The sequence below is a fragment of the Acartia tonsa genome, chromosome 2, assembly GCF_053477335.1.
Source record: "Acartia tonsa isolate MP-2025a chromosome 2, ASM5347733v1, whole genome shotgun sequence".
Classification (NCBI taxonomy): domain Eukaryota; kingdom Metazoa; phylum Arthropoda; class Copepoda; order Calanoida; family Acartiidae; genus Acartia; species Acartia tonsa.
In genome coordinates this window covers 33,431,912-33,456,682 of record NC_137261.1, presented here as the reverse complement: position 1 = coordinate 33,456,682, position 24,771 = coordinate 33,431,912, and the positions used below count along the sequence as shown (strand labels likewise).

The 24,771-nt window shown below is 29.9% G+C and overlaps 4 protein-coding genes across 18 annotated transcripts in view; 2 read left to right on the top strand and 2 right to left on the bottom strand.

Moving 5' to 3' along the window:
• Window positions 1-10,623, bottom strand: part of LOC145311635 (uncharacterized) — a 44,611-nt gene extending 33,988 nt beyond the window's left edge. The window contains exons 1-16 of one of the 4 annotated variants that reach the window (XM_080150573.1): window positions 10,540-10,623; window positions 9,714-9,841; window positions 7,977-8,094; window positions 7,042-7,077; window positions 6,132-6,232; window positions 5,423-5,630; window positions 4,470-4,622; window positions 4,067-4,215; window positions 3,368-3,572; window positions 3,058-3,144; window positions 2,738-2,811; window positions 2,356-2,458; window positions 1,730-1,818; window positions 1,212-1,275; window positions 1,034-1,133; window positions 712-781 (exon numbers count right to left, since the gene is read on the bottom strand). In XM_080150573.1, coding sequence (XP_080006699.1) covers window positions 712-781; window positions 1,034-1,133; window positions 1,212-1,275; window positions 1,730-1,818; window positions 2,356-2,458; window positions 2,738-2,811; window positions 3,058-3,144; window positions 3,368-3,572; window positions 4,067-4,215; window positions 4,470-4,622; window positions 5,423-5,630; window positions 6,132-6,232; window positions 7,042-7,077; window positions 7,977-8,094; window positions 9,714-9,841; window positions 10,540-10,617 — 1,763 coding nt within the window. In that variant the 5' untranslated portion in view covers window positions 10,618-10,623. Of the gene's footprint in view, window positions 1-711; window positions 782-1,033; window positions 1,134-1,211; window positions 1,276-1,729; window positions 1,819-2,355; window positions 2,459-2,737; window positions 2,812-3,057; window positions 3,145-3,367; window positions 3,573-4,066; window positions 4,216-4,469; window positions 4,623-5,418; window positions 5,631-6,131; window positions 6,233-7,041; window positions 7,085-7,976; window positions 8,095-9,713; window positions 9,842-10,539 lie in introns of all 4 variants that reach the window. The other 3 variants (XM_080150572.1, XM_080150570.1, XM_080150574.1) reach the window with 3 other exon arrangements.
• LOC145311639 (uncharacterized) lies at window positions 10,624-24,745 on the bottom strand. Of its 4 annotated transcripts, XM_080150576.1 has the most exons (16): window positions 20,055-20,191; window positions 19,559-19,745; window positions 19,200-19,312; window positions 18,497-18,557; window positions 18,301-18,373; window positions 18,121-18,184; window positions 17,832-17,962; window positions 17,373-17,416; window positions 17,112-17,218; window positions 16,725-16,842; window positions 16,411-16,503; window positions 15,754-15,837; window positions 15,207-15,330; window positions 14,888-14,963; window positions 11,250-11,288; window positions 10,624-10,943 (listed from the first exon to the last, which is right to left on the bottom strand). In XM_080150576.1, exons 2-16 carry the CDS (start codon window positions 19,655-19,657, stop codon window positions 10,856-10,858), a joined length of 1,314 nt encoding a protein of 437 aa, XP_080006702.1. In that variant the 5' UTR covers window positions 19,658-19,745; window positions 20,055-20,191; the 3' UTR covers window positions 10,624-10,855. The 4 variants fall into 4 exon arrangements, 1 of the variants encoding a protein (XP_080006702.1); XR_013876715.1 differs by lacking the exons at window positions 10,624-10,943; window positions 11,250-11,288; window positions 14,888-14,963; ... (8 more) ...; window positions 18,301-18,373; window positions 18,497-18,557 and adding exons at window positions 20,473-20,685; window positions 20,897-20,975; window positions 21,087-21,233; ... (3 more) ...; window positions 23,103-23,254; window positions 24,617-24,745 and having other exon boundaries at window positions 19,559-19,647; window positions 20,054-20,214; XR_013876714.1 differs by lacking the exons at window positions 10,624-10,943; window positions 11,250-11,288; window positions 14,888-14,963; ... (8 more) ...; window positions 18,301-18,373; window positions 18,497-18,557 and adding exons at window positions 20,473-20,685; window positions 20,897-20,975; window positions 21,087-21,233; ... (3 more) ...; window positions 23,103-23,254; window positions 24,617-24,745 and having other exon boundaries at window positions 20,055-20,214.
• The window catches only part of LOC145311644 (UDP-N-acetylglucosamine transporter-like), a 384,555-nt gene continuing 378,667 nt past the window's right edge, over window positions 18,884-24,771 (top strand). For 4 of the 9 annotated variants that reach the window (XM_080150589.1, XM_080150588.1, XM_080150587.1 and 1 more), the window contains exon 1: window positions 18,900-18,928. In XM_080150589.1, coding sequence (XP_080006715.1) covers window positions 18,926-18,928 — 3 coding nt within the window. In that variant the 5' untranslated portion in view covers window positions 18,900-18,925. Of the gene's footprint in view, window positions 18,929-24,771 lie in introns of all 9 variants that reach the window. The other 5 variants (XR_013876740.1, XR_013876739.1, XR_013876738.1 and 2 more) reach the window with 2 other exon arrangements.
• LOC145311638 (uncharacterized) overlaps window positions 18,896-24,771 on the top strand; it is a 368,391-nt gene continuing 362,515 nt past the window's right edge. The window contains exon 1 of the mRNA XM_080150575.1: window positions 18,896-18,926. The gene's annotated coding sequence lies outside the window, so the exon portion shown is untranslated. The remainder of the gene's footprint in view (window positions 18,927-24,771) is intronic.

The following is a 24,771-nucleotide window of genomic DNA, read 5'->3' as shown; positions in this document are numbered from 1 at the left end:
TTTATAACTATTAAAATGTATTTGTGTTCATTTCAGTATATAACAATGCTATAATATTGCTGGAAAGAGTATGGGTTGTTAGTGCATGACCTGTAAGGCTGGCTATTATCCAAACAGCCATTTAAGCCTCATATTGAAAAAAACTAGAAGTCTTTTTTTCAAAAAGCTAAACTTGGTGAAAATAAACATTTCTTAATTGATAGGTAAGGAATGGGAAATGTAGCAAAATATTATTTAAGCCCTATTTCACCCCTAGGCCTAAAGAACCAGTTACGGGATTGTGCAGCCATGAGTATTGAAAATAATCAAGCTATAAAAGAAGATAAAGTAAAAAAGAAAATTAGGGAGCTAGCCTAAAGTAAAAATATGACTTTTCATTAACCAATATATAAATCATATGGCTTTTGTTAAAATAACATTATGAATTTGTTCTCTCTGTCATAATCTTTTTATCTTTTACTCTAGTAATTTGAATTTTTCAGAAAGCTATGATTGGATTGCCTCAAATAGAGAATTTGTTGTTTGCATTTTTATTATGAGTAAAAAGGAGGATGTGCACTATAATGGTTTGAGCAGGTGAGGGGGGGGGGGGGGATTTACTCGAGAACCCTTAGAGCTAGAGTGATCTAATTTCGGATTTAAGCTTCTGTGGGGCCAAAGTTACTTTTAAGAATATCGGCGACCGCCACTCAAAATGTTCTAAAAATATACCTCAAACAGTGATTGTAAACTTTCTGATAACTTGGAAAGGCAGCTTTGCACACTAAACATTCAAAACTTACTAAAAATAAAAATTATTCAGTTTTTAAAAAATCCAAGTCCAAAATTAAAATGAACAAGTGACATCACTTCCATCATATTAACAAAAACATAACAACTCGTAGTAAATTTTATTGGCCATATTTCTTTACCTACATAACATAAAAAAGTTATTTTTAGGTTTTATGGAAGAAATTATCTAAATAAGAAACAACTGATAATATATTATTCATTGGTGCATTTTATAATACAATATACAGTAAAGGAAACCTACCAGAACCTGTCCTTGTGAAATAAGATTCAATGATAGGTTTGGCTTTGTCAGGCGGGAAAAATTCTTCTTTGCCCTCCAGATGATAATCACCGACCAGTTTCTAAATACATAAATGTACCAAATCATTGATAAACCTTTAAAGAAGGAAAAGTGAGCTTCTTTTTCTCATGCTATTTACCTTTTCATTTTGTGAAGATTCTAGTTCATGGTTCGATATATGGAGATCTAGCCCATTTTTTGTCCTAAATAATAAAATACCTATTTATAATGAAAAGCATAAACATTTGAATGTTTATGTATTTTAGATGAATTTCTTATTTTCAATCATATTTGTCTTAATTTAGAGTTTCTTAAGAAAAACATGCCTACATATATTATGTAGTGCAAAGTCGTATAACAAAGTCTAAGAGAGAAAGAATTTTAGAAATCAGTGGCGTGCACAGAAATTCACCAGGTGGTTGTAAATCTGTGAAACCATTTAAGAGTGAAAAAAGGGAGGCAGGCATTTAACAACCGCATGTTACTGAAATTAAACAACATCACCAAAACAGTGCATTACAAATCTTTTTAGTTATATATTTAGTGACACTGCTCAGTGAATTTTTAGCAATTCTTTATGAAAAACAATTTCATAATAATCATTTTAAGACAGTCTAATAAAAAGTATCGCCATAAAATGGTTGTTCTATTTCAAACCTGAAAACATCCAGACAAAACCCACATCTGTAGATAAATATATTGAAATGTTTAAACATGTGGTTTTGTATCAGAGATATCTTGTCTGCCTAAAATATGTATTATACTTTATACTTTATAATTGTTTTTATATTTTATATTATGTTTATGAGACTTTTGGCTTAAAAATGTTTAACCTCCAAGCAGGGGTGTATATTCTGCACAAGATTTATTTTTTTTCCCCTGCTACAAATTTTTTTATTTTTCTTCCCCCCCCCCCTAGTTTTTTCTCACCAAGTAGGGGGGAAATGAAAAAATATTTAAAGAACTCTATATTTTATTCATTTTATCCCTCCTACCACACATTTTTAAAAAAATTTTCACCAAGGAGAGGGGGGAAAATGGAAAAAATATTTTCAGTTTTCTTAATTTTTACATTTTTTTTCCCTCCAACCACTTATTTTTTATTTCCCCCCCCCCCCCCTGAGCAGGGGATCCCATGTATAATATACACCCCTGCCTCCAAGTTTACTTTTCTGTAAAAATTGGAGAGCTTTCATCTTGGAACATTTTCATTGGCATACAAACATTTCGTTAAAATATTATCAATTATACTCTATATACTTTTAAAAAAAAACACATTTTACCTTGAATTTTCCTTGGCATATAATGCATTCATATTTATTGTTCTGACTGTTTTTTAGAAAACTCGATGTAACTGTCAGTAATGCTTCTTCTTTACTCATATATCTAAAAAGATTTATATAGTTTTATCACACGGCATAACCAGATTTTACCGACAATGTGCAGCCAAGGCCAACGTAATCATTGAAAAAGCCAAATATGGAAGATTTTTTTAATTTCACAATATTGGATAAGGAATAAACTTGAATTAATTCTTAGTTGAGGTAATACAGTCAGAATTTTGATATACATAATTTCCAACTTGTATTCGTAAAAACCTCTACTTCAACTATTATCTAGAATCAAATCTATCAAGAACAAAAAAAAATACTGTTTTCAACAAACCTGGCGTTATAGATTTTCTCTAGTGTAGAATGATTATGTTTTAATAGTGGATTAGAAGCTCCTTTTACATAAACCTTAAAATTAAATTCAATCATTAGCATCAATGAAATTGGCCCCAAAACAAAGCGAGAATTTTCTTTCTATATTTTGAAATGTGCGAGTTAAACTATTTGAAGCCCATCTTTTAAAGGTCCTTGGGATCAAACAAATGAAGCAAAAATCTAAAAAGAAATTTGAATTATTTGAAATATAATGTCCTTAGTGAAAAATAAATTAAATTAAATATAAATATAAACAAAGAATTAGCCAAAAAACGAAACCTGTTCAACTCCATCTAGATTAAGTTTAGTTTCGATGATAGATTCAATGTCTGAACTCACTGTTGCTCTTGTTACTGAAGTATCAACCTTAACAAAACTTATTATGTGCTAGCGCATTTATTTCAAATTCTCGTTTATCAAGGTATATCTTAAATTCAGTGCTTTTCCTGTGCTTTTAAAGATATTGAAACAAAATTAGGTTGATCAGTAAAAAAATATTTGAATAAAAAACCGTTGGCGATACCTCCGCTCCCGCAGTCCACTGCCGTTTTCCGCCGCAGCCAAAAAATATACATCAATCCCTCCTTACCTCGAGTTCCTCTGTTCCGCCAATATCAAACACATGAGTCAAATTTTCAAATTCTTCAATCATATTTCTATTTGCCTTTTCTACGGCTTTCCCTTCATTACTTCCATTTGATGTAATTATGTTATTTCCATTGCTTTCATTTGTAGATGAATCTTCACATAGCTCTTTTGTATGTACGTCTTGAAGATGATTTTTTAGGTCATATCTAAAAAAACAGGACATTGTAATTGTGAAAAACTGTAAATCCTTATACTAAAGTAACCGGATGTTTGTTTGTGTGTCTGTACCGAAGGATCTCGCTAACTGCTGAACCGATCGGGTTCTCCTTAACAGGGTAGATTCTCATGGTTCCCGGGAAGGTTTATAACTATTTTGGGGGAGGGTACCATCACCCTCCCATTTTTTTAAATACGGGAGACTTCAACGTAAAATAAAGATGTATCGTACGTAAAGAATTATCGTAGAGACTTTAACAAACAAAAACATTGAAAGTGCCACTAGAGGGGCCTCTAGGGGCGTAGCCGCTAGTGGACCATAAAGCAGAAAAAAGTCTCAAGTTGCGAGAGGAAAAAAGATTTAACTTCCATCAACATGTGCTGTTAAAGGTTTCCTACTTTCCATTAAGTAGTCTTTAATTTAATCTTTTCTTCTACAGCTATAAAACATTAGACACTCTATACATGTGTACCTAAGCTTCACCTTATTTTAAATTTCTTATCGCAGAACTCACACGAATATCCATAAACATTAAGATGTGTAAGGAGAACATGATCAGAAACTTGACTTGGATCAAGACTAAGGAAATTACACAATTGACATTTGTACTCCACTTTACCATCAGGATTTGTCTAAAATAATACATAAATATACGATGGGAAGGACGTAAGTAAGAAACAAAAGTGGATTCGTATAAATTCACTCTGTTATTGCAAATTAAATTTGGTACAATTAAGGGACAAACAAATGACGAAAAAGCACGAAAAAAATTAAATTCATGGAAAAAGTAAAATTTGTGCCTTTTTTCAAAAATGAATAATAAAACAAAAAGAGTATTTCCATTGCACATCAAAATAATAACAAATATTATGAAAGTAAATACTACCTCAAAAATCATATAGGAACTGTAAAGTTTTTCAATTTCTGACTCACTGAAAATGCTTGGCTTCTCATTAATACAATGAGTATGTGCTGGTAATTCATCATTTCCATGTGCATTTTCTTCATTTTCTACAATTTCAGTCCCTTCTGCTGTAATTATTATGATTTTTAAAATTTTCAAATGCTTAAACTTTGTTCAATTTATGTCAGTATAAATTCTGTTATTATTTTCATTATAACTAGCGGCTACGCCCCTAGAGGAGAGAGTCGAATTTAATAATTCAATTTTTTATTTGATATTTTAAAAGTTAAAAAAAAAATTTTGGGGGGGGGGCGAAAAATTTTTTTTTTTGGGGGGGGTGTGCCCTCCCCCCTTCATTTTTAATTTTAGTTAAAAAAAATTGTAAAAATTTTGTGTGGGGGGGATTTTTCATTTTTTTGGGGGTAGGGGGTGTCCCACACCCAAAGAAAATAGTTATAAACCTTCCCGGGACCTATGAGAAGCTACCCTGTTAAGGAGAACCCAATCGGTTCAGCGGTTAGCGAGATCCTTCGGTACAAACATACAAACACACATACAAACGTCCTGTTACTTTATAATAAGGATAAAACTTGCAAAGAACCATATGTTTTATCAAAATATTACAGATCAGGAAAGGCAAACGGAATACCTTCTAATCGGAATTAGGATTAATTCATCATTTTTGCAAAAATGAATACAAATTTTGAAATCAGTAGGTATAATAAATTGTGGAATTTATGCCCTGAATCATTCCTAATCTGAATTCGTTTCAGATGAATCTCTAATTTGTAGACAATCAGATAAGAATTCGAATACGAGATTGTGATGTGTGCCTCGGATTTCCATTCCTGGTTTTAATTCGGGGGGAAATTATGAGGCAAAAAAATATTACAATTTACTCAATATTTTATGTCTCAAATAATCGTCCCTGTAATCTGAATAAGACTTTGTCTGTCACTTTCTTCTTCAATTTTATTTTCAGATTCTTTCTTACCAACATCTTGTTTAGTAGTTTCTATGTGATCTATTCTGTTATTTCCAAATATTTCTTGATCTTTTGATTTTGTGTCAGGTTTGTCATAATCAATTCTGATTAATGTAGACTTTTCTTTTTGTGATGATGAGGGTCTATCAATCCTTTTTCTAGAGAGATAGGATTCATTTTAATTAAAAGAATGATCCTGTTTAACAATAATGTAAGGATTTGACATTGTTTTTAAGATTCTAAATTTATCTAAGATGAAAAACAGGTATGACATCTTAGAAGGCAAAGAATGTATTTTTTTGTTCGTATCTAATGCATATTTATGAGGAAAAAATCTTATTGTCAATTTCTTAAAAGAAAAAATAATAAATGGAAACAATAAACTCAATTGTTAATTTGTCAAATGGTTTGCTATATTCAAAACAACAATAATTTAGATTTAAACCAAAGCCCATAATTTAAATGATACTGATTGAAAGTACGAAAATCAATTACGTTGTACAATAGTTTGAAATCTAAATATTTTTCATATTTAAAATGATGTCTTTAACTTGTTTAATTTCTTTCAAAGCTTAAATTCAAATATTAACCTAATTTCTTAACCCCTCATTTATGAAGAGTCCCGTATGTTAGAAAAAATGTAAAGAAATGAATCATGCCTGGAACTAATTTGTGACCAATCAGTGAACTTTCTTGATGAGTAATCAAAATGATCAAAATTCTTCAGGCGTTTAGAACAACTATTCACTTCTGAGGTGCACTAAAATAAAAACTTTTGAAATGAGCAGTGGGGGGATTCTTTTATAGAATATCTGGGATGTGCATATACCTAATTTAAGGGAAGCCTACAACCATACAACAACCTTACCTTTAAACATCTACAATTTAATACATACATATCAAATCAATTATTAAAAGCGAAGCTTTTCTATAATTAGGGTCGGTCCGTCCGTACGTCCGTCCGTCCGTCCGTAACGGATAGCTTTTTTCGTTAATTTAGGCATGTTAGAATTGACCTATCGATTTCAAATTTTGCATGGTGATTCCTTTAATAGTTAGGTACGATTTAGAAAGCGTAGCAACTCTATAATCATCACCAAAATGTCCGTAGGTCCATTTTAAACATGTTGATTTTTTTTTACTTTTTTTAACAACAAATTTTTATGTGATCTAATCATCCGATTGATCTGATTTTTGGTATATTGATTCCGGGGACAACAAAGTATAATGTAATCAGCGAAGCAACTCTATAATCAAGTCCTAAAAATGTAAGTATGTCCATAAACATTATCCTGAATCAAGCAGTTTTTCAACAAATTTACTTACAATTTTGCTTTGACTCTTATACATTTATATTATGATTATTCAGTTCTGACACGATACAAGTGTTAATGTCCGTTTGTCCTACCGTTTCAGTGCTTCGCTTTTATGGATGTTGTCATCCTTGTTGTAAAGTACACCAAGAACTAAACAGTAGCTGGTTGTATTATTATATGTAGTGCTTCGTAAGGCAGGGCGTTATCTCACCCACTAAAAAATTACTTAGAAAATAATAGTTTCACAAATTACCTGTCTTTTAGTGCCTTTTCTTTGCATTCCTTCGAAGTTTAACCTGAAAAAAATATTTCTGTACTTGAAGATTAACAAATTTTAATTATTTTAATAAAATTCTTTTCATTTTTGTGTAGTGCAATAATCTTTATGGTAAAAGTTGGTCTGCATGGTTTCAGATTGTCTGAGCTTCAAGACCACAAAAATCATTAAAGTCTGCAAAAAATATACTTTGTTGGCAGTAATCTTTTAACCTTTTACTGCAAACAGCAAATTCCAGGTACACTATTACATATGTAATATTTTATATTTATATAGGGTCGGTCCGTCCGTACGTCCGTCCGTCCGTAACGGATAGCTCTTTTCGTTAATTTAGGCATGTTAGAATTGTCCTATCGATTTCAAATTTTGCATGGCGATTCCTTTAATAGTAAGGTACGATTTAGAAAGCGTAGCAACTCTATAATCATCACCAAAATGTCCGTACGTCCATTTTAAACATGTTGATTTTTTTACTTTTTAAACAACAAATTTTTATGTGATCTAATCATCCGATTGATCTGATTTTTGGTATATTGATTCCTGGAACAACAAAGTATAATGGAATAAGCGAAGCAACTCTATAATCAAGTCCTAAAAATGTAAGTATGTCCATAAACATTATCCTGAATCGATCAGTTTTTCAACAAATTTACTTACAATTTTGCTTTGACTCCTATACATTTATATTCTGATTATTAAGTTCTGACACCATACAAGTGTTAATGTCCGTATGTCCTACCGTTTCAGTGCTTCGCTTTTATGGATGTTGTCATCCTTGTTCTTATGTTTGCATTTGGTGGTTGTCAACAAAACGCCTCCTATAAAAGTAAAACTAAAAGGGTGCAGTAGGTAGTAATTAAAATATTTATCTTTAGTGAAATATACTGAAGGTAATACTTTAAAATAGGATACCTGACAGATATTGCAGTTAAAAATTGTTGAACTTCCTCCCACATGCTATAATCATGGATTATAATAGCTTCAGAAAATCCGTGTAATATTTTTACAATTGTTCTAACTGTTTCACATCTAAATAAATAATAGATTTCTTCATAAAACCTTAGGTACTGTTTTGTTCCTACATATTTGGCTTTGTTCTAAGAAAATTTATCAATTATAAAACTCATGATTTACTTATATCTTTTTAAAAGCGAAGCTTTTCTATAATTAGGATCGGTCCGTCCGTCCGTAACGGATAGCTTTTTCCGTTAATTACGGCATGTTAGAATTGCCTTATCGATTTCAAACTTTGCATATGTGATCTAATTATCCGATTGGTCTGATTTTTGATATACTGATTCCTAGGATAACAAAGTACAATATTATAAGCAAAGCATCTCTATAATCAAGACCTAAAAAGCAATTAAGTCTATAAACATTATCCTGTATTTAATTAGTTTTTTTTAAAATTTACTTACAATTTTGTTTCGACTCTTGTACATTTACAGGGTGTTTTTTTTAATTAAGTTAAAAGTACTGCTTAATTTAACCCACTTGCCATTGACAGAAATTAATAATCTATATCTTAATTTATTCATTGACGTGGGACATTTTGTATGAGAAAAAAATATTTGGTGATTTTCAACAAATTCTGCCTTAAAAACCGGTTTTTCCAAAGTACCTATTTTGGAAGATTTTTGGATCATGACTAATTTAAAGGGTTTGCAAAAATGCGTACATTTTAAAAAATCAAATTGCGCGGCTTGTGTTAATAGTAGAAAAAATATTACGCATACTGTTAGAATTGACATAAACTCTAGTTTTTGGAAATATATGTAATATATTCATGCTATTTTTAGTATAGAAGCTACATTAGAAAATGTGAGAAATGTTGAAAATTTTAAGTAAGTTGGAACATTTTACCACGTAGCTCCTAAACTACACGTAGCACAGGAAACACCTAAAAACTAGAGTTTATGACGATTCTAACGATATGCATAACATTTTTCTACTATTAACACAAGCCGCGCAATTTTATTTTTAAAAATGTACGCATTTTTGCAAACCCTTTAAATTAGTCATGATCCAAAAATCTTCCAAAATAGGTACTTTGGAAAAACCGGTTTTTAAGACAGAATTTGTTGAAAATCGCCGAATATTTTTTTCTCCTACAAAATGTCCCACATCAATGAAGAAATTAAGATATAGATTATTAATTTCTGTCAATGGCTGAAGTGGGTTAAATTAAGCAATACTTTTACCTTATTAAAAAAAACACCCTGTATATTCTGATAATTCAATACTGACACTCTACAAATGTCCCGTTTGTCTGTTTCAGTGCTTCGCTTTTATGGATATTGCCATCCTTGTTAATTAACATTTCATGTTCCTATTTTTCCTTAGATAACTTTTTAAAACAATAAAATGGACTATCCACGAACGAGAGCAAGTAATTCTAAGCACCTTCCAGAATTGATCCATAGTATTTTTTTAGTGAATAGGTATAATAGGTTTATGTTTAATATTTGGTTTATCGACCAAAAAGTTAAGTTTCACCATGGTTTTATATGAACAAAAACTTTGAAATGTAAAGCATTTTTTGATGCATTGTCATCAAATGCTTTGTTGATTTCAAAGGACAAAATAAAATAACACCACAGAAAAGCATCAAAATGAACTAATTATGCTTACCCAAATCTGGAACTCACCTAAATTCTTTAACTAAAAAAATATTTTCTTCATTGTACAGATTTTCTATTAATGTAGAATAAGATGATAAAACTGCTCTAGAAAATTTCACAATACCATCCTTGCACTCAAATATAGCATCCACATTCTGAAAACAACAATCATATCCTTATAAAACTGTATTAGTATTTATTTCTGTCTTTGTGTGTTTACCAAAATACATTCTAGCTAATTACAGAACCGATATAGGTTTTCTTTAAAGTGAAGCTTCTTATAGAGATACTATACCGGTAAGATTGTTAGCTGTTATGGGATTGGGAACGTACCCCAACCTATTCGCAGTAAGAAATAATACCTAGTAAAGCTTGACCTTAAATTTAATTTAGCCCAGTCTAAATTTATATTCCTTGTGCAAGTTTTAACCTTCGGATCATAGAAATAAAACGAAGTATCGGGTTTCGTCATATTTTCATAGTAGCTTTTGATTTAATTTATGTTGGGTAAATTTTAATGATTGCCCAGTAGGGTGCCCCGCAGTGACTAGAAATAGGAGAAAGGTCACTGAAAATACGAAGAAACCTGCTACTACATTTGATTTTCTTTCCATGATCCTAAATTTCTTAGATTACATGTACTATAGGTATACAATATTATACATACATTCTTTCCTTGCACTATTTTTATCTGTAAATATTATCAGCACCTCAACTAGCTTTAGCTGCAACAGTATCAGGGACAAACATTTCTTAACGTGATAACAATCTCAGCCATCTAATATTTATATATATGACGGACTTTTAGGCCGTGAATCGTACTATACAAGTTCTATCAACTTATTTTTATTACCTGGCCTTTACACCACATATCATAAATACTTCTCCGTATTTCATTCTCTCTGTCAGAGGAACCACAAACCTTTAACATACTGTATCTGAAATATTTTATTAAATAAAAACATAAGATTATACAAATTTATTTCTGATGTTTAAAATACATTTGGAATAACAATGAACAAATGTCAAATAAGTATACAAATATTTGTACTTGGCAGGTAATTTCATATAATATCACAGAAAAGTTTTAATACAAATAAGTTTTCAATGCATTTAAAAATCTATTTCTTAAATAATAAGCAATAAATGAATTAATAACAAATGGTAATTCATTCTTTTTGTAGTCTTATTTTCCTAGCTTCTTTTTTTGCAATATTCAAACCTTCGACGCCTTGGGTCCAACTCATCTTTGTTTTTCTAAATTTATACAATAGTTATTTCTCGCATCGTATTATAAACGGCTTTCCGCGGATATAGAATGTACAATTATAAGATTAAAACTAGTTTTTTAGCCCCGAGGTGCCGAATGAATACGAGAAATAATATTATAATTCTAATTTTAATTAAAAATGTGATTTCTTTGAGTATGAGTTATTTTTTCTGCATAAGTCTAAATTACCTTACCACTAGGTAATCTTTACCTTTGTCTAAATGAAGGGCTAAATAATTTCCTAATTTAACATTAGAAATTATAACATATTTAAATAAATTAGGAAAATACACCTTAGATGTGTCTGTTTATGAACAGTAACAACGTGATTTCTAAAAAAATATTATGAGATGAATTAAAAAATACATTTTATATTTTAATATTGATCTTTTATAAAACCAATGCATACATTTTAAGTATAATACTTTAATAGTTATTTCTCGCATCGTATTATAAACAGCTTTCCGCGGATATAGAAAGTACAATTATAAGATTAAAACCAGTTTTTTAGCCCTGAGGTGCCGAAGGCACGGGCTAAAAAAACTGGCTTTAATCTTATGATTGTACATTTCTATATTCGTAGAAAAATCATAATGGATATAATACGATGCTAGACATAGTTTTTTCGTATGGATAAGAACCGGTTCCTATCCACCGGATTCGAATGAATACGAGAAATTTTCTTACAAGATTTTAAAATCCTTTCCTTCCATACACTGCATGATAGACTCGAAATAAAGTATTACCAAACTTTACCAATAAACTGTAAACAAATATGATAAATATACAACCAAAATAACAAGTTAATGTTGAGATTCAATTCCTTCTCGTTCCTTCTTAAGCATAAAATGAATTTGAAAATTTTTAACATAAACTTTAATATCCTTATCAGGGTGTTGATTTTATATGTCGTCTTTATGACAGGTGAAGATGTTATGAATATATTTCTTAAATTATGTATATAAAAAAATATTGTACGGTAATATCAAATTAAATTAAAAATAATTTATTTTTTTTTGTTTTTTTTTGTACCAGAATCATCCCTGCAATAAAAGAAGAAAAAAAATTGTTTTGTTTTACATAGCAGACTAAATGTATTATGATAACATACAACGTCTCTTTGTGAGTTCATATTTATAATATTGATTTTTATAAATGAATTAATGAAAAAATATTTGTTTGAAATTTGACTAAATGTCATATTGTATAATTTACTTAACCCCTAACAGTCGGGCCCCTTGCCGCATCTTTATCGGTCGGGGGTGAGGGGGTGGTGTTCAACGCCCCCTCCCCTATTATCTGAGCCACTATTAGAGCTAAAGGTCTTAAAATTTCTGTGTATGTCCCCTGTTTGATAATAAATTTCCGACTATAAGTGAGTCAAAGTAAATTTTCGCTTTCTTCATCCTTTTATTTAACAACCTTTGTTTTTAGGTCCTTTTTTACTTAAATATTACTAACGGCTGCCTTTATTTTATTTTTTATTAATATTTTTATTAATTATTAATATTTTATATTAGAAATCTAAAAATATATCAACGGCCACAGCTGTATTTGGCAACTGCCGCAGTCGGCGGTCAGCTGGAAAACAGCGGTGGATCTTTGTGAAATTTAAATATGTTATGTGAACATATAAGAAAAGCTTAAGTTTAAAATTTGAAGTATCTAATTCAAAAATTGCGGTCACAGGAGGCTTTAAAAAATTTAAATTCTCAGTTATTTGTCATTTAGTTTTAGCCCTCTATCTTTCTCACACAGAAAATGAGAAAGAAAAACTGGGGGGGGGGGGGGGGGGGGAGGGGAATCGTTCAACGCCCATAAAAAGCATTATTTAATGTACTTCTAGTATGAAAATAATTATTAAAAATTAACTAATATTTTTAAGAAAATAAATGAGTTTGAGTATTTGTTTATCTGATGTTTAAAGCGTGAAAAAAAAGATTTTACAGAAACTTGGAAGGTAATATAGTATTTTTATCTTTTATACACTGAATGAAAAGGAAAATAGCCATTCTCGTAAATACTGCAATAAATAGTAATTGGTTTTTCATAAAGCTAACATTTATGCACAAAATCATGGTAGATAAACAAGTTAAACAATTTTGAAAAGTTTAATATATACATTATAATTTCTAATTGTGCATTGTATTAAACACCAATTGAATTAGAGATATTTTTTTAAAATTATATTTTTTAAAAAGCTACCTAAAATAGTTGCCCATAACTCTTTTTTTAATTTGAATCCCAAAATAAAGCTTGGGCGTCTTTGATTTTTATCCTTATATAACAGTAACATGATGTCTATTTATCTATTTGTCTCAAAGGATCTTGCTAACTGCTAGACAGATATGGTTTTTCTTTACATTAAAGCTTTATATAGTCCTGGCCATGTTTATAACTATTTTGGGAAAGGGTATTTTCACAATATAAAAATTGCTCCTAACAAAAAATAACCCTCTAAATTTTTTGAAAAACTATGATCTTAAGTGTAGTTGCGACTCTCCACCCCCCCCCCCCCTCCCTCCCCTTCCTATCCCCAAGTGTCCCTAGAGGATTTTAGGGTACGTAGCCGCTAGTCCTTATATGGAAATAACGGGATGTATGTATATCTGTCTGTAACAAAGGAACTCGTTATCCGCTGAACAGATGGGGTACTTGTTTTTTTTTGTAAAACTTAAATTAAAAAATAGAGGGGATTATATTCTAGTGCCCATAATGATTGCTGGGGGCGTAGCGTTTTTAGCATGGCAAGCATCGTTTTAGAATTAAAAAGAAAATAAATGTTTCAGTTAATAACAACCCAACAAATGATGTCTATAGCAATTTGATCAGCTGATTGGTTTTAATACTAGATGTTTTTTTAAGTAGCGCAGCTACTCTAAATCTAGGAAATAAATCTAATTTTGCTTAGAATTTACTTTTAGGTGTTTTAAACGTTGTAAATTAAAGATTTTATTTTAATAATTAACATTTTACAACAATACCCTCTATAAACCTTGAGGAAGTTTGATAAAATTACGTTTATTTTGCAAGCTTTTTTGAAAATACTTCATTATTTTTATAATTCTGACAAAATAGAATGTCTGTTTAAGTAAATAACATGGCCACAAAAAGGTTTAAGCAGTTATTGAAATATTTTATTACCATTCTTGCTAATTAAATAGTCGTTAAATATGTTTAATTTGCATTTTTTAAAAGACAAGAAAAATATCCTACTTAAATGCTACTTTTATGAAGTTATCTTAAACCTTTTCCAAAAGTTTGTTTTATAAAAATATTTTATTTTCCATTGATTTTATTGATTATATAGGTTAAAAATATCAAAAGTATTTTTTAAAGGCTATAGATTAATTTTGATTAATTCCGATTTTTAATTTTTTAAATTTTTTTCAAATCTGAAAGAATATGCCTGTCTTTTTAAAGAATAGATTATATAAAAAACTAAATTAAACATATTCAGGCTATCAAAAAGTTAAAAATATTTTTTTTTTACTATTAAATCGCTAATTTTTAAAATCATTAGATTTTAAGCTTATTTTGCATGGAAACACACTTTTTCAGTCATTTCTTCTCAACAATGGATCTTAAATGATTATTACTGAAAACTTTTATGAAAATGTTATTAACCAAAACTCCAAATAAAGGAAATAATTGCCGTTTGCGAAAATGTGTGCAAAAAGTTGCCAATATCTCGTTAGAAGGGACTTAATGGATTTTAATTTTTACTGCTTACGACTTAGTGGACTATAAACTATTAGAAAAGTATCACTTCAAGGTGGAATTTTAAGGGTCAACTTTTTTTCTTTTAAAATTCGCAGTGCATAAGTTCCGTGTTAAGTTGTTAATGTTGATCTCAAATACGATTACAAAGCTTTGAAATAAATTTGTTTTACTGCATTCCCAATTTTACCAAATAAGTGGTTAAAAAAACCTTGCTTTTGGTAGACTGCTTGCTGTTCTTCTCGGAGGTCTAAATTCTTCTCCACAATGATTACACTTGTATATTCCTAAAATTTGAATTTATCCATAATCTGAATCTTTTATCAATAGGTATTCTTAGAAATATTGTTATTCAAATGTACCTGATGCATTTATAAAATCATAAAAAAATAATTAATCCTTCATAATCTGAATCAGATTGATAACAGAGAGGTCTACTTTTTTACAGGGTTAGGGGGTAAAGCTCAACCTATAAACTCCACAGTTATAACTAACTCCTCAGCCCCTTAAAAAATATATTGCTATGATACCTGTCCCCAGCCATGTCAAGCTTTTTGCCAGTTGTTTTCTGAACAAAGTCCTGCTCCTACCAGCTTCACAGCTCTCCATGTGGCTTGACAGCTGGAAGTTTGTGGGAAAGAAGTGTTGACAAATCTTAAATTCAAACAAACTTTGGACAAAAGTGTTCTTGGTGTTTTTTTGCTTTCTCCACTCCTAGCTTCTATGGGCTGTACAATTAGTATTACATTCGAGACTGGAGGAGTCGGTGATAATTTTATTTATTTTTTTCAAAGAACTCCCCTCTCGTGAGTCCAAATAAAAATTCCTGGGGCACTTTTAAAAAGGCATAGGTAACAATTTTAGTAAAAAAAAGTACCCAATCAGGTCAGCGATTAACGAGATCTTGACGGACAGACAAAAAAAGCTTTATAAATTAGGATTGTTTATCTACTCTCAAGAACCTGCAATGAAGTAAATTCATAGTAAAAGGTCTGGGTAAAAGGATGACATTCAAATATACAAATAAGAAGGTATCTTATTTCAACAAATCATTTAACAGTAAGATGTAAAACTTACAGAGCACATAAACTTTGTTTTCTTAGACATAATGTGCTGGTCAATTTCATGCTTCTTCAGATGGGCTGCTGTCTCCAAACTCTCCTCAACAAAAAATACGAAATCGAAAAAAAAAATACCTGGAAGTAACATTTTCCGTTTCTATTAGTGAAAGTAAAAGGAACATTCTATTATAAACTGAAAGATCATAAAATTTTGAGGCGGTTTAAAAATGGACACGGTTAAAAATAGATAACTACTACCAAAGCTGACAAAAAATATCATTATCATTTGTTAAAAAATACATTATAAAATAACAACTCTACTTCTATTATCTTTTATGCTTTGACATATTAAAATAAATTATGTGGTACTGTAAAGATATTTGGAATAAAGTACGAAAGACTTTAAGATTGCTTTAATCGACATAAGGTAATAAGAGGCTTAATCTAAATAAATACAAATAATAATTCTTCACCTTAAAAAAACAGCGAATGACCATTATTAAATTTACCTACCTAGTAAGTTATATTTAATAACCACCAATAAAGCTACATAGCATTCATACAATTTTCCATGGTTTAATAATTTTATCTTTTCTGATAAGCCAATTATGTATGAGGGCCATTTATAATGGTAGTCAATAAATCCTAGTTTTATAAAATGTTCCTTAACTACCTGGCAGCCTGGCTCTGGACAAAAATATTCTTTGTCTGAACAATGAAATCTTTTCTGATGAGCTTGTAAACTGTCAGACGTTAATCTTTTATCCTTAAAAGATGACATAAAATTATCATTTTCTATTTAACACATGAATTAAATGTGCTGAAGTATATAGCAAGGATTTTTCAATATTCTGCAATCCTACTAGTCCTAACTACAATTACCTCTCTATGGCGAGCTGACGCTTATAAGATAAACGATCCTAAGAAAAATTTGACAAATACCTCCCCCCCCCCCCCCCCCTCCCTCTTTTTATTATAAATAATTACCAGATTTATTCCAAGTTGAATACAAATAGAACAGCCGAGTTTTCCAACAGTATGTTCCAAAATATGGCTTAAGTAACTTTTTTTTGAATACCGAAACTGTTTTCCACAAATATCACAACTAAAATAATAAGGGTGGTGTTTTTAATGCAACCATCTCGTAATAGTTAAAATTTATCATTTAAAAGCTTTATGAATAGAACGCAATTGAATAATTATGTAAAAGTTTTAAAATATATCAATGTAAAAGTGCGATTTTTCAGTACATACCTATAACTTTTGGAAATTGTATATATTTTCATATTTAAGTCAATTGGAGTGAACCATGTTCCCAATCATCAGAAATTGAAAACATTAGGTATAGGAAAAGACAAAAAATATATATATTACCTATAAAGAATAAGTTTTGTCAGATGTTTAGCAAAGATATGATATTCCACCCCCTGTGAAGCTGACTTAAAATTACACAGTTTACATGCATATGTTCGTCCTTGTGCCTGAAAATAAAAAGTATTGCCAACATACATATTGCATAAAAGCGAATTGAGGGACGCATAAATACTAGATCTAATGACCTTTAATGCCCTATTTGGCATTATACCTAATACGTCTATTGTTCAATTCAAATATAAAAGTTTTTTGCTCATTTACCTTAGAATAATATTCTTTAACAATTTTCTTTCCATTTTCTGCTCCTTGATAGTTTAAAGAAAGGAATTAGCTTAACTTATTATGTTTGGATACTGAAAAAAAACAATATGTATAATAATTTAATAAATAAGATATAATTATCTATCGTTTGGTTTTAGAGAAAGCAAGATACAAAAACAACATTATATATACTTATGGCATTGATGCTAAGACTGAATAATAAAAAATGAGACTTGTATTTCTTAGATGTCGCAGTTATCTTATCTTATTTATATCAATTGAATCTATATAACTAGACGTTTCTGTACATGTAAATATTATTTTTGTATGATAATTTTTAAGCAAGATATTAAATAATAATCTAAAATAATTTTAAGTTTTCAAAAAAAATTTTTTTAAAATGTATATTTATGGAAAATCAAAGAGATTTCACCTAGATTTTTAAATGCTGTACCTTACCTACATATAAATCATTTTCAAGTAAATGATACTGAAAATTTAGATGATTCAAATCATTAGGAGGTGTCTTCAATTCTTCATCTTCTGGTTTATTGTAAATTTCTCTATTTTTTGGTTTGTCACTGTTAGCACTAAAAAAATATGTTTAGTGTTAGTAAACTAAGAAAAAAAGTAGGAGCGGGTGTGACACTTTTTGAAACCAAATCTAAGAGTCAATAGAACTCAACTTTGTAAAAAGACTTACAGCAATGAGCTCCTTTTGCTTTTAGTTTTTGTTGTTTTGTATTACCTCTCACTTGCAGATGTCTTTGAGGATAATTCATGTTTTGATTTTACAGAAATTATTAAATAATCTAAAAATATAAAATACCTAGGTATATTGTTCCATACTTGCAAAGTATATCAATAATTAAATATCAAAGTTGTTGAAGAAGTAAATTCAAATATCTTTGAAGTAAAACATATTTACCTTCGATAGATTTTCCGTGGGCGCTTTTCAAATGAACCGCAAAGTCACTCTTAAATTTAAATTCTTCAAAACACTAAAAAATATATTATTATTACAAAATCTTACAATTGAAAAACAGGTTTTTGAGTTATAATTTGAGGAGAACTGAAAAATATTTCTTTCTATATATTGAATATAATAATTGAAATGAACTAACCTCGTCACATTGGTATACGTACATCTTTAAATGGTGAAGTAAAGCATGACGTCTCATTTTTCTAAACAGGAAAAGCATGAACATCGTTATTAAGGGCAAAACCTTTAGCTTGATACATAAAATGAACGGGAGTATAGTTGGGAAGTTAGGACGCTAGCTAAAGTTCTGGTAATTAATGATGGTTGGTGTCTGACTCACAGACATTGTATTGAATTCTCTCCCTTGACTAAATGTTTGGGTGGGATAAAGTAGGACACCTCTCAGGGAAATAAGTAAGCTCCAGCTTAAAAAGCTGCATTGATTTGGGTTTTTGAAACAAAAAGGTCGTAGACGGTTAAATCATTCAATTAAAATCTCAATAACATAGTTGAACTGAACAGGAATTTTAAAACGACCAAGCTAATATTGCTTGATTCACTTCTACAAGAGATGGAATTAAGATGAACAAAACTGGAATTTTAAAAAATCTTTAATATCTGATGATAAATCATTAAGACAAATTACGCAGAACTCAAAAAACATTGCAAGGGCCGGTTGTATCCTATTCCCCTACTATAGAAAACTATTGTTAATATCACAACTTATTTTTGTACTTTGTCCATAAATGTTTAAGAATATTTCAACGTTTTCATACCTAAGAGACAAAAAGTTGGGAGATGGTCCGTGGTAAATCCCAAAAATAAGAAAATAGGAATATACTTACGCAATTTTGAAAGCTGAGAAAGCACAAAGAATACATTGAAATCCATTTGAAATTTTAGTTAAGTATGAATCAACAATGATTTTGGCCTTGGACCAAGGTATGTACACAGTTCCCTGAAAAAAAAGAAATATTCAACAAAGAAACAAACGTTAGCTTGTACCAGGGCTGGTATAAAAAAGCCGACCCCCCCCCCCCCCACCTAAAAAAAAACTAGAAAATCCGAACTTTAGAAGCTAATAGATAATGGTCTGAATTAACATCAAGAAGAGAACATTTAAAACGTCTAGATATACAGATGTGCTCTCTCTGGTTAAAATTTCTTTGATCTGGTGATCTCCAGGTGCAGTATCTATAGGTACCTGAATGTTATGATAGTTTCCAATCAGTTTTTCTCCATCCTCATCAACGCACATGTGTAGCCTCAAATCAGCCTCACTTGGAAACAATCGATCACACATTATATATCACAAGAATTTTCATGGTTCTCAAAATGCTGCTTTAAGATATGATTTCTTGCACTAGAAAGACTTGAAAAGGAATTTACCTAGAAGTTGGCAATTTTTCGATTAAGATTTTTTTAAATGTTATGTAATTGTTCAAAATTCTATAGAATTTTTTCCACTCATTTTTTCCAAATTTCTAGCTGCAACCCTAAAAACTAAGTAGCCTTTAGATCTGACATTCACTAGCTCTAAATAATAACCCGACTTAGCCTTACCTAACCTAATAACAGTTGCAAGTTTAATGGGATAGAATTTCGTGTGGGAGCCTGTATTTAGCTATCTCAAATGAACAAAAAAAAATTGACGTTGTTTTGTTTTATGGTAGCTTTTGAATAAGAAAAATTGTGTTCCTTATTGCAAAGGGAACAGTGATATGTTTCTTCATTTTCAAACTTGTACAAATAATCATTTATATCTTCAATTTCATTAAATGCTTCTATCTCTGTGAGTTTCTCTTTTGTTTGGTGTTTATCATATTTGGTTCCATCATCAATGTTTTCAACTTTATCATCCTGGATTTCATTTAAATTATATTTTTGTCGATGGTTTAATAATTTGTCAATTTGCTTAAATCTTAAAGGGTACATGTAAAATGTAAATAAGTCATATTCGATATTCTTAACAATTAACTTCCATTCATTGAGGTGTAAATAGTAGGACAACTAACATTTTAAAAATTTAGTTTATTTTTGACTTCCTGGAGTTGTATCTCGCCCCTGTACATTAAGCACTGAAGTCAATGAAGCAACAAAGATCAGAAAAATGTATACCTTATGTTCATTATGTTGATGTACAATTAGTTGATAATCATCTCCAAACTTCATACCACAAACCGAACATTCAAAGAAGGTTAACTTTAAATGGCTGTTTACCAAATGAAATGAAATATTTTCTGTCAGAAATACTTTACTGCATATAACACATTTTACTTTTTCTTCGTCTAATTGTGTTTGATAACTTGCGAGTACTTTCTCTTTTTCATCCTAAAATATCACAGAGGGTAATCAAAACTATATGGAAAAAATTTGATCTGACACAGCGATTCCTAGAGTCATTACCTATGTTATAAGCTTTCATTTGTATATAATTGCTTTGATAGTTATTAGTTATCAGATTTCTTGAGCTTCCTTTTTATGGCTGTTAATATCCTTGCTTAATATCATTTAGAAATACAAAATCAATTCTAAAACAAACCTTTGGTAAATGAGTTGAATTAATATTGAAATGATAATAATAATCATGATTGATATCTTTTGTTGATTTATGCTCAAATCTAAAAACATACATATATTATAAAACATAATAAAGTTTCAAAATCGCAAACTTAAAATCAAAAATAGAAAGAAAACTCTTTAATAAATCAGGATAAAATTTATAAAATTACTTGTGATATTTTAGAAGACCATTTGTAATAAAGCTTTCTTTGCATTCATCACATGAATATGGTAATGTTTCGCTATGTACAAAGGCTAAATGATTCTTCAGGGCTAACTTTTTCTTCAAAATGGAACGGCATAGCTTACATTGAAACCTAAAATATTAATTTGAAAAACAAGACAAATATTTATATACCTAGGAATATAAATAAGACATATTATTTCTTTGTATGCAAACAAATATCAAGATTAAGTAAATTAGTTATGCAAAAAGGAAAACAATTCTTGAAAATAAATGACTTTTTATATCAGACCTACCTATTTTTAGAAATAACTGTGTACCAAACATTATTGGTTGCACAATATTCATTGTGTTCTCTTCCTTCGCATTCAGAGTTTAATAATTTGTAGCAAAATTCACAGGAAAATGGCTGAAACTCTTCCTTAAATAAGTTAAATTGTCACATATTTAAACTATCAAAATTTTATCTATGAGTTATGAGTATCTATAGAATCAATTTAAACTAGCAGTATTACAGATTAAAAAAGAAGAGTTAAATGTTATGAAGTTTAAAGCAATAAATCTTTGTATATCTAGGGTCACGAGGTGCATTATTTTACAAAACGTTCGACCTTACCCTAATTGTAGAGTAACTGCAATATTCTTATAACAATTTACCTGGTTTGAAACCACTATTTCACTTACTTTAGTTTCTTTATCTAAATTTACAAAAAGGTTGGTATTGGTTTTAGTTAATGTTACTTTCGTGAACTTTTTCTTTAAAATTTCATATTTTGACATATTTTACCATCTTTTTTTTGAATCGATATAATGAGTAATATGACAACACTACATTTAACATTTAAGGAGATTTAATTGATACCTATTGAATCATTTAGTAACTTTGCAGCGAATAGAGGATAAATAGAATTTACAGGCCTATTTTTAAGTTCAACAGTTTCAAGTTTTGGAGTCTTAGACCTTTTCAAGTCGAGAGACGTTGCAGGATTTTCAAGTTTAAAAGATTCTTGTGATCAATACGTATTGTCTATTACGCAGCGTCCCGCGAAGCATTAAATTAGTAATGACTATGCCCCAAAGTGTAATAGAATCATAATTTACAAAACTTATTTGAAAGAATTTCTTAACTTTAATATTCACGTGAACATGCGCGAAGCTTACCAATCTAAGATTGACCAAATTATTCTCATTTATACAGGGCTACATACATACGCCTAAACGAAGGACTGAGCATAGCAGATGTACATGTGAATTTTAAACTGGCACCTTAACCATTCAACCATTTGTGTTTAGAAGCGTTACTTATTTGCTACTCAATAAAAAATTTCTACCTACCAAAAAATATTTTTTTGTCCTTGATAAAAAATTTCATAAATCACTTTTCAACCTTCCTGTAGTTTTTAATATTGTTTTACTCATCATATCTTGGGGCAAGTTTATTTTAAGTAATAAAGCTAACTTGATGACTTCATTAGAAATTCTTTCATCTTTCATAACTTGTTTCGGTCCAGTTATAATGTGTAATAACTTACTGAAAATAAAATTAGGAAAGGATTCATTACCTATCATCTTTAATAGATGGTATAAAAAATGTAAAGCACAGGCAGACAGAAAAACTTTTTAGACATAATCGTTTTTTGTTGATTCGTAATATGTTTGAAATATTTGAAGTGTCAAGTGAAAATATAATTTTTGGTAATTCTATTGATAAAAATGTGCTTGTCTCTAATGATTCAAAATTGCGAGAGAAAAAAAAATCGACGAGAAACGGCGGTTATGGCGGAGTGGCGGGTAACACCGCCGTTTCTGTACAGTTCCTTGTCTTGCCAAAATTCATTGATGTAATTATTCCTCATCCGCCTCCCCCCTTATAAATGTGATTTATAGAACTTCCAAATGTAAACAACCTAGCTTAATACATACCTACCTGGTTATTACATATAAAAGTAAAAACGGTAACTATCATATATATGTTAGGTACCAATTTTCGCACAATATATACCTGAGAATACCAATATTAGTTTCTGGCAGGAAAATAATATCCACCTCTTGATTACTGTTCATAATCTGGCACAAAACTTGACTTGCGGCTGCAAGGTATAGCCTACTACATTCTAGTGAGCCGTCCATACATTGTAGAGAAATATCGCAAAACTAATAAAAATATAATGGATTAATGGAATTTTTAGTAGGTATTTTGATCAATTAAAAAATATAGAAGGGGGGGGGGGGAGGGCGCTAGGTGCCGGAAGATCGAAAACCGTGAGCAAATTGGACTAAATATTGAGCTAAAATTTGGTACATAAGCCTGTATCAATAGGTACTACATTTAAATGGAATAAAATCAAAAAAAAATATTAGGTTAGGTAAGTAAAACCCTGCGGAAATGTTTTTTTTTTTTGATAAAACCTAAAGAAAAACAATTAAAGGTAAGTTGCTTCATTAAAATAGACCGAAAAAGGTCCAAAAACCCCATTTCCGCAGGGTTTATCTTACCTAACCTAACAATTTTTGGATTTTAATCTATTTAGATGTGGTACCTATTGGACTAGGCTTACATATCAAGTTTTGAAATTTCAGCTCAATATTTAGTCCAATTTGCTCACGGTTTACGTTTCCGGCACCTAGCCCCCCCCCCCTCTTTTTTTACTGTGTTTAGTACTAAGTTAATGACATTGACGACTTGATATTCGCAATCCTGTTTGTTATCATTTATTATATGTAGTTGCTATCATTCATAATTTTAAACGAAACCAAGGATGACAACATCCATAAAAGCGAAGCTCTGAAACGGTATCAATGACAGACGAACATGTCAGAACTGAATATACAAAATATTAATATATAAGTTTTGATTAAAGTATACGTAAATTTGTTGCAAAACTTCTTAAATACAGAATACTAATTGAGGACATACTGACATTTTTAGGAAGTTTGATTGTAGAGTTGCTTCGCTTATAATATTTTACCTTATTGTAATAGGAATCAAAACTCCAAAAATCAGATCAATCGGATGATTAAACCACATAAAAAAAATTTGTTAAAAAAATTAATCAACATGTTACGGACATTCTGGTAACGATTAGAGTTGCTACGCTTTCTAAAAATTACCTAACTACTACAGGAATCACCATGCAAAGCTTGAAAATTATAGGACGATTCTAACATGCCTAAATTATCGAAAAAAGCTATCCGTTACGTACGGACGGACGTATGGACTGATCCTAATTTTAAAAACAGATAATTTTGTCAAAAATATAAATGTGTAAGAAGGTTAAATATAGGTATATAGTCTTGTAACATGTACGTAAACAGTAAACACAAGGTATAAATCAAAAAACTTATTATACAAAATAGAATTAAAATTAGGTAAAAGTATTTTAGCTCATAAATTAATAAAATCTAAACTTTCTGCAGCTATATAATATATTCGTAATTATATTGCTATTGTATGTATAATCTCATTTAAGTACCTTTTTATAAAGTTTGTATCTAAACGAAACTTAGATTACTTACTTTTTTCTCAATCAAAAAGTCTTCTAAAGACTTGCACATATTTTCTATATGTCCATTATGTGTTATCTTAAACATTATCTGCAAATGTTTACATTTTAAAACTTTACATAAGATCACTCTTAATAACATAATAGGTAGGTGATTTTTTTATTATA

What these genes read in the sequence shown, in the direction of transcription:
- LOC145311639 (XM_080150576.1), bottom strand. Translation starts at nt 19,657, where the DNA reads ATGTGTGATCGATTGTTTCCAAGTGAGGCTGATTTGAGGCTACACATG. An exon ending in GAAACTATCATAACATTCAG is followed by an intron (nt 19,313 to 19,558) that starts GTACCTATAGAT and finishes CTTTTTTTTCAG; the next exon opens with GGAACTGTGTACATACCTTG. An exon ending in TGAAAATGATTTATATGTAG is followed by an intron (nt 17,417 to 17,831) that starts GTAAGGTACAGC and finishes TAAACTATCAAG; the next exon opens with GAGCAGAAAATGGAAAGAAA.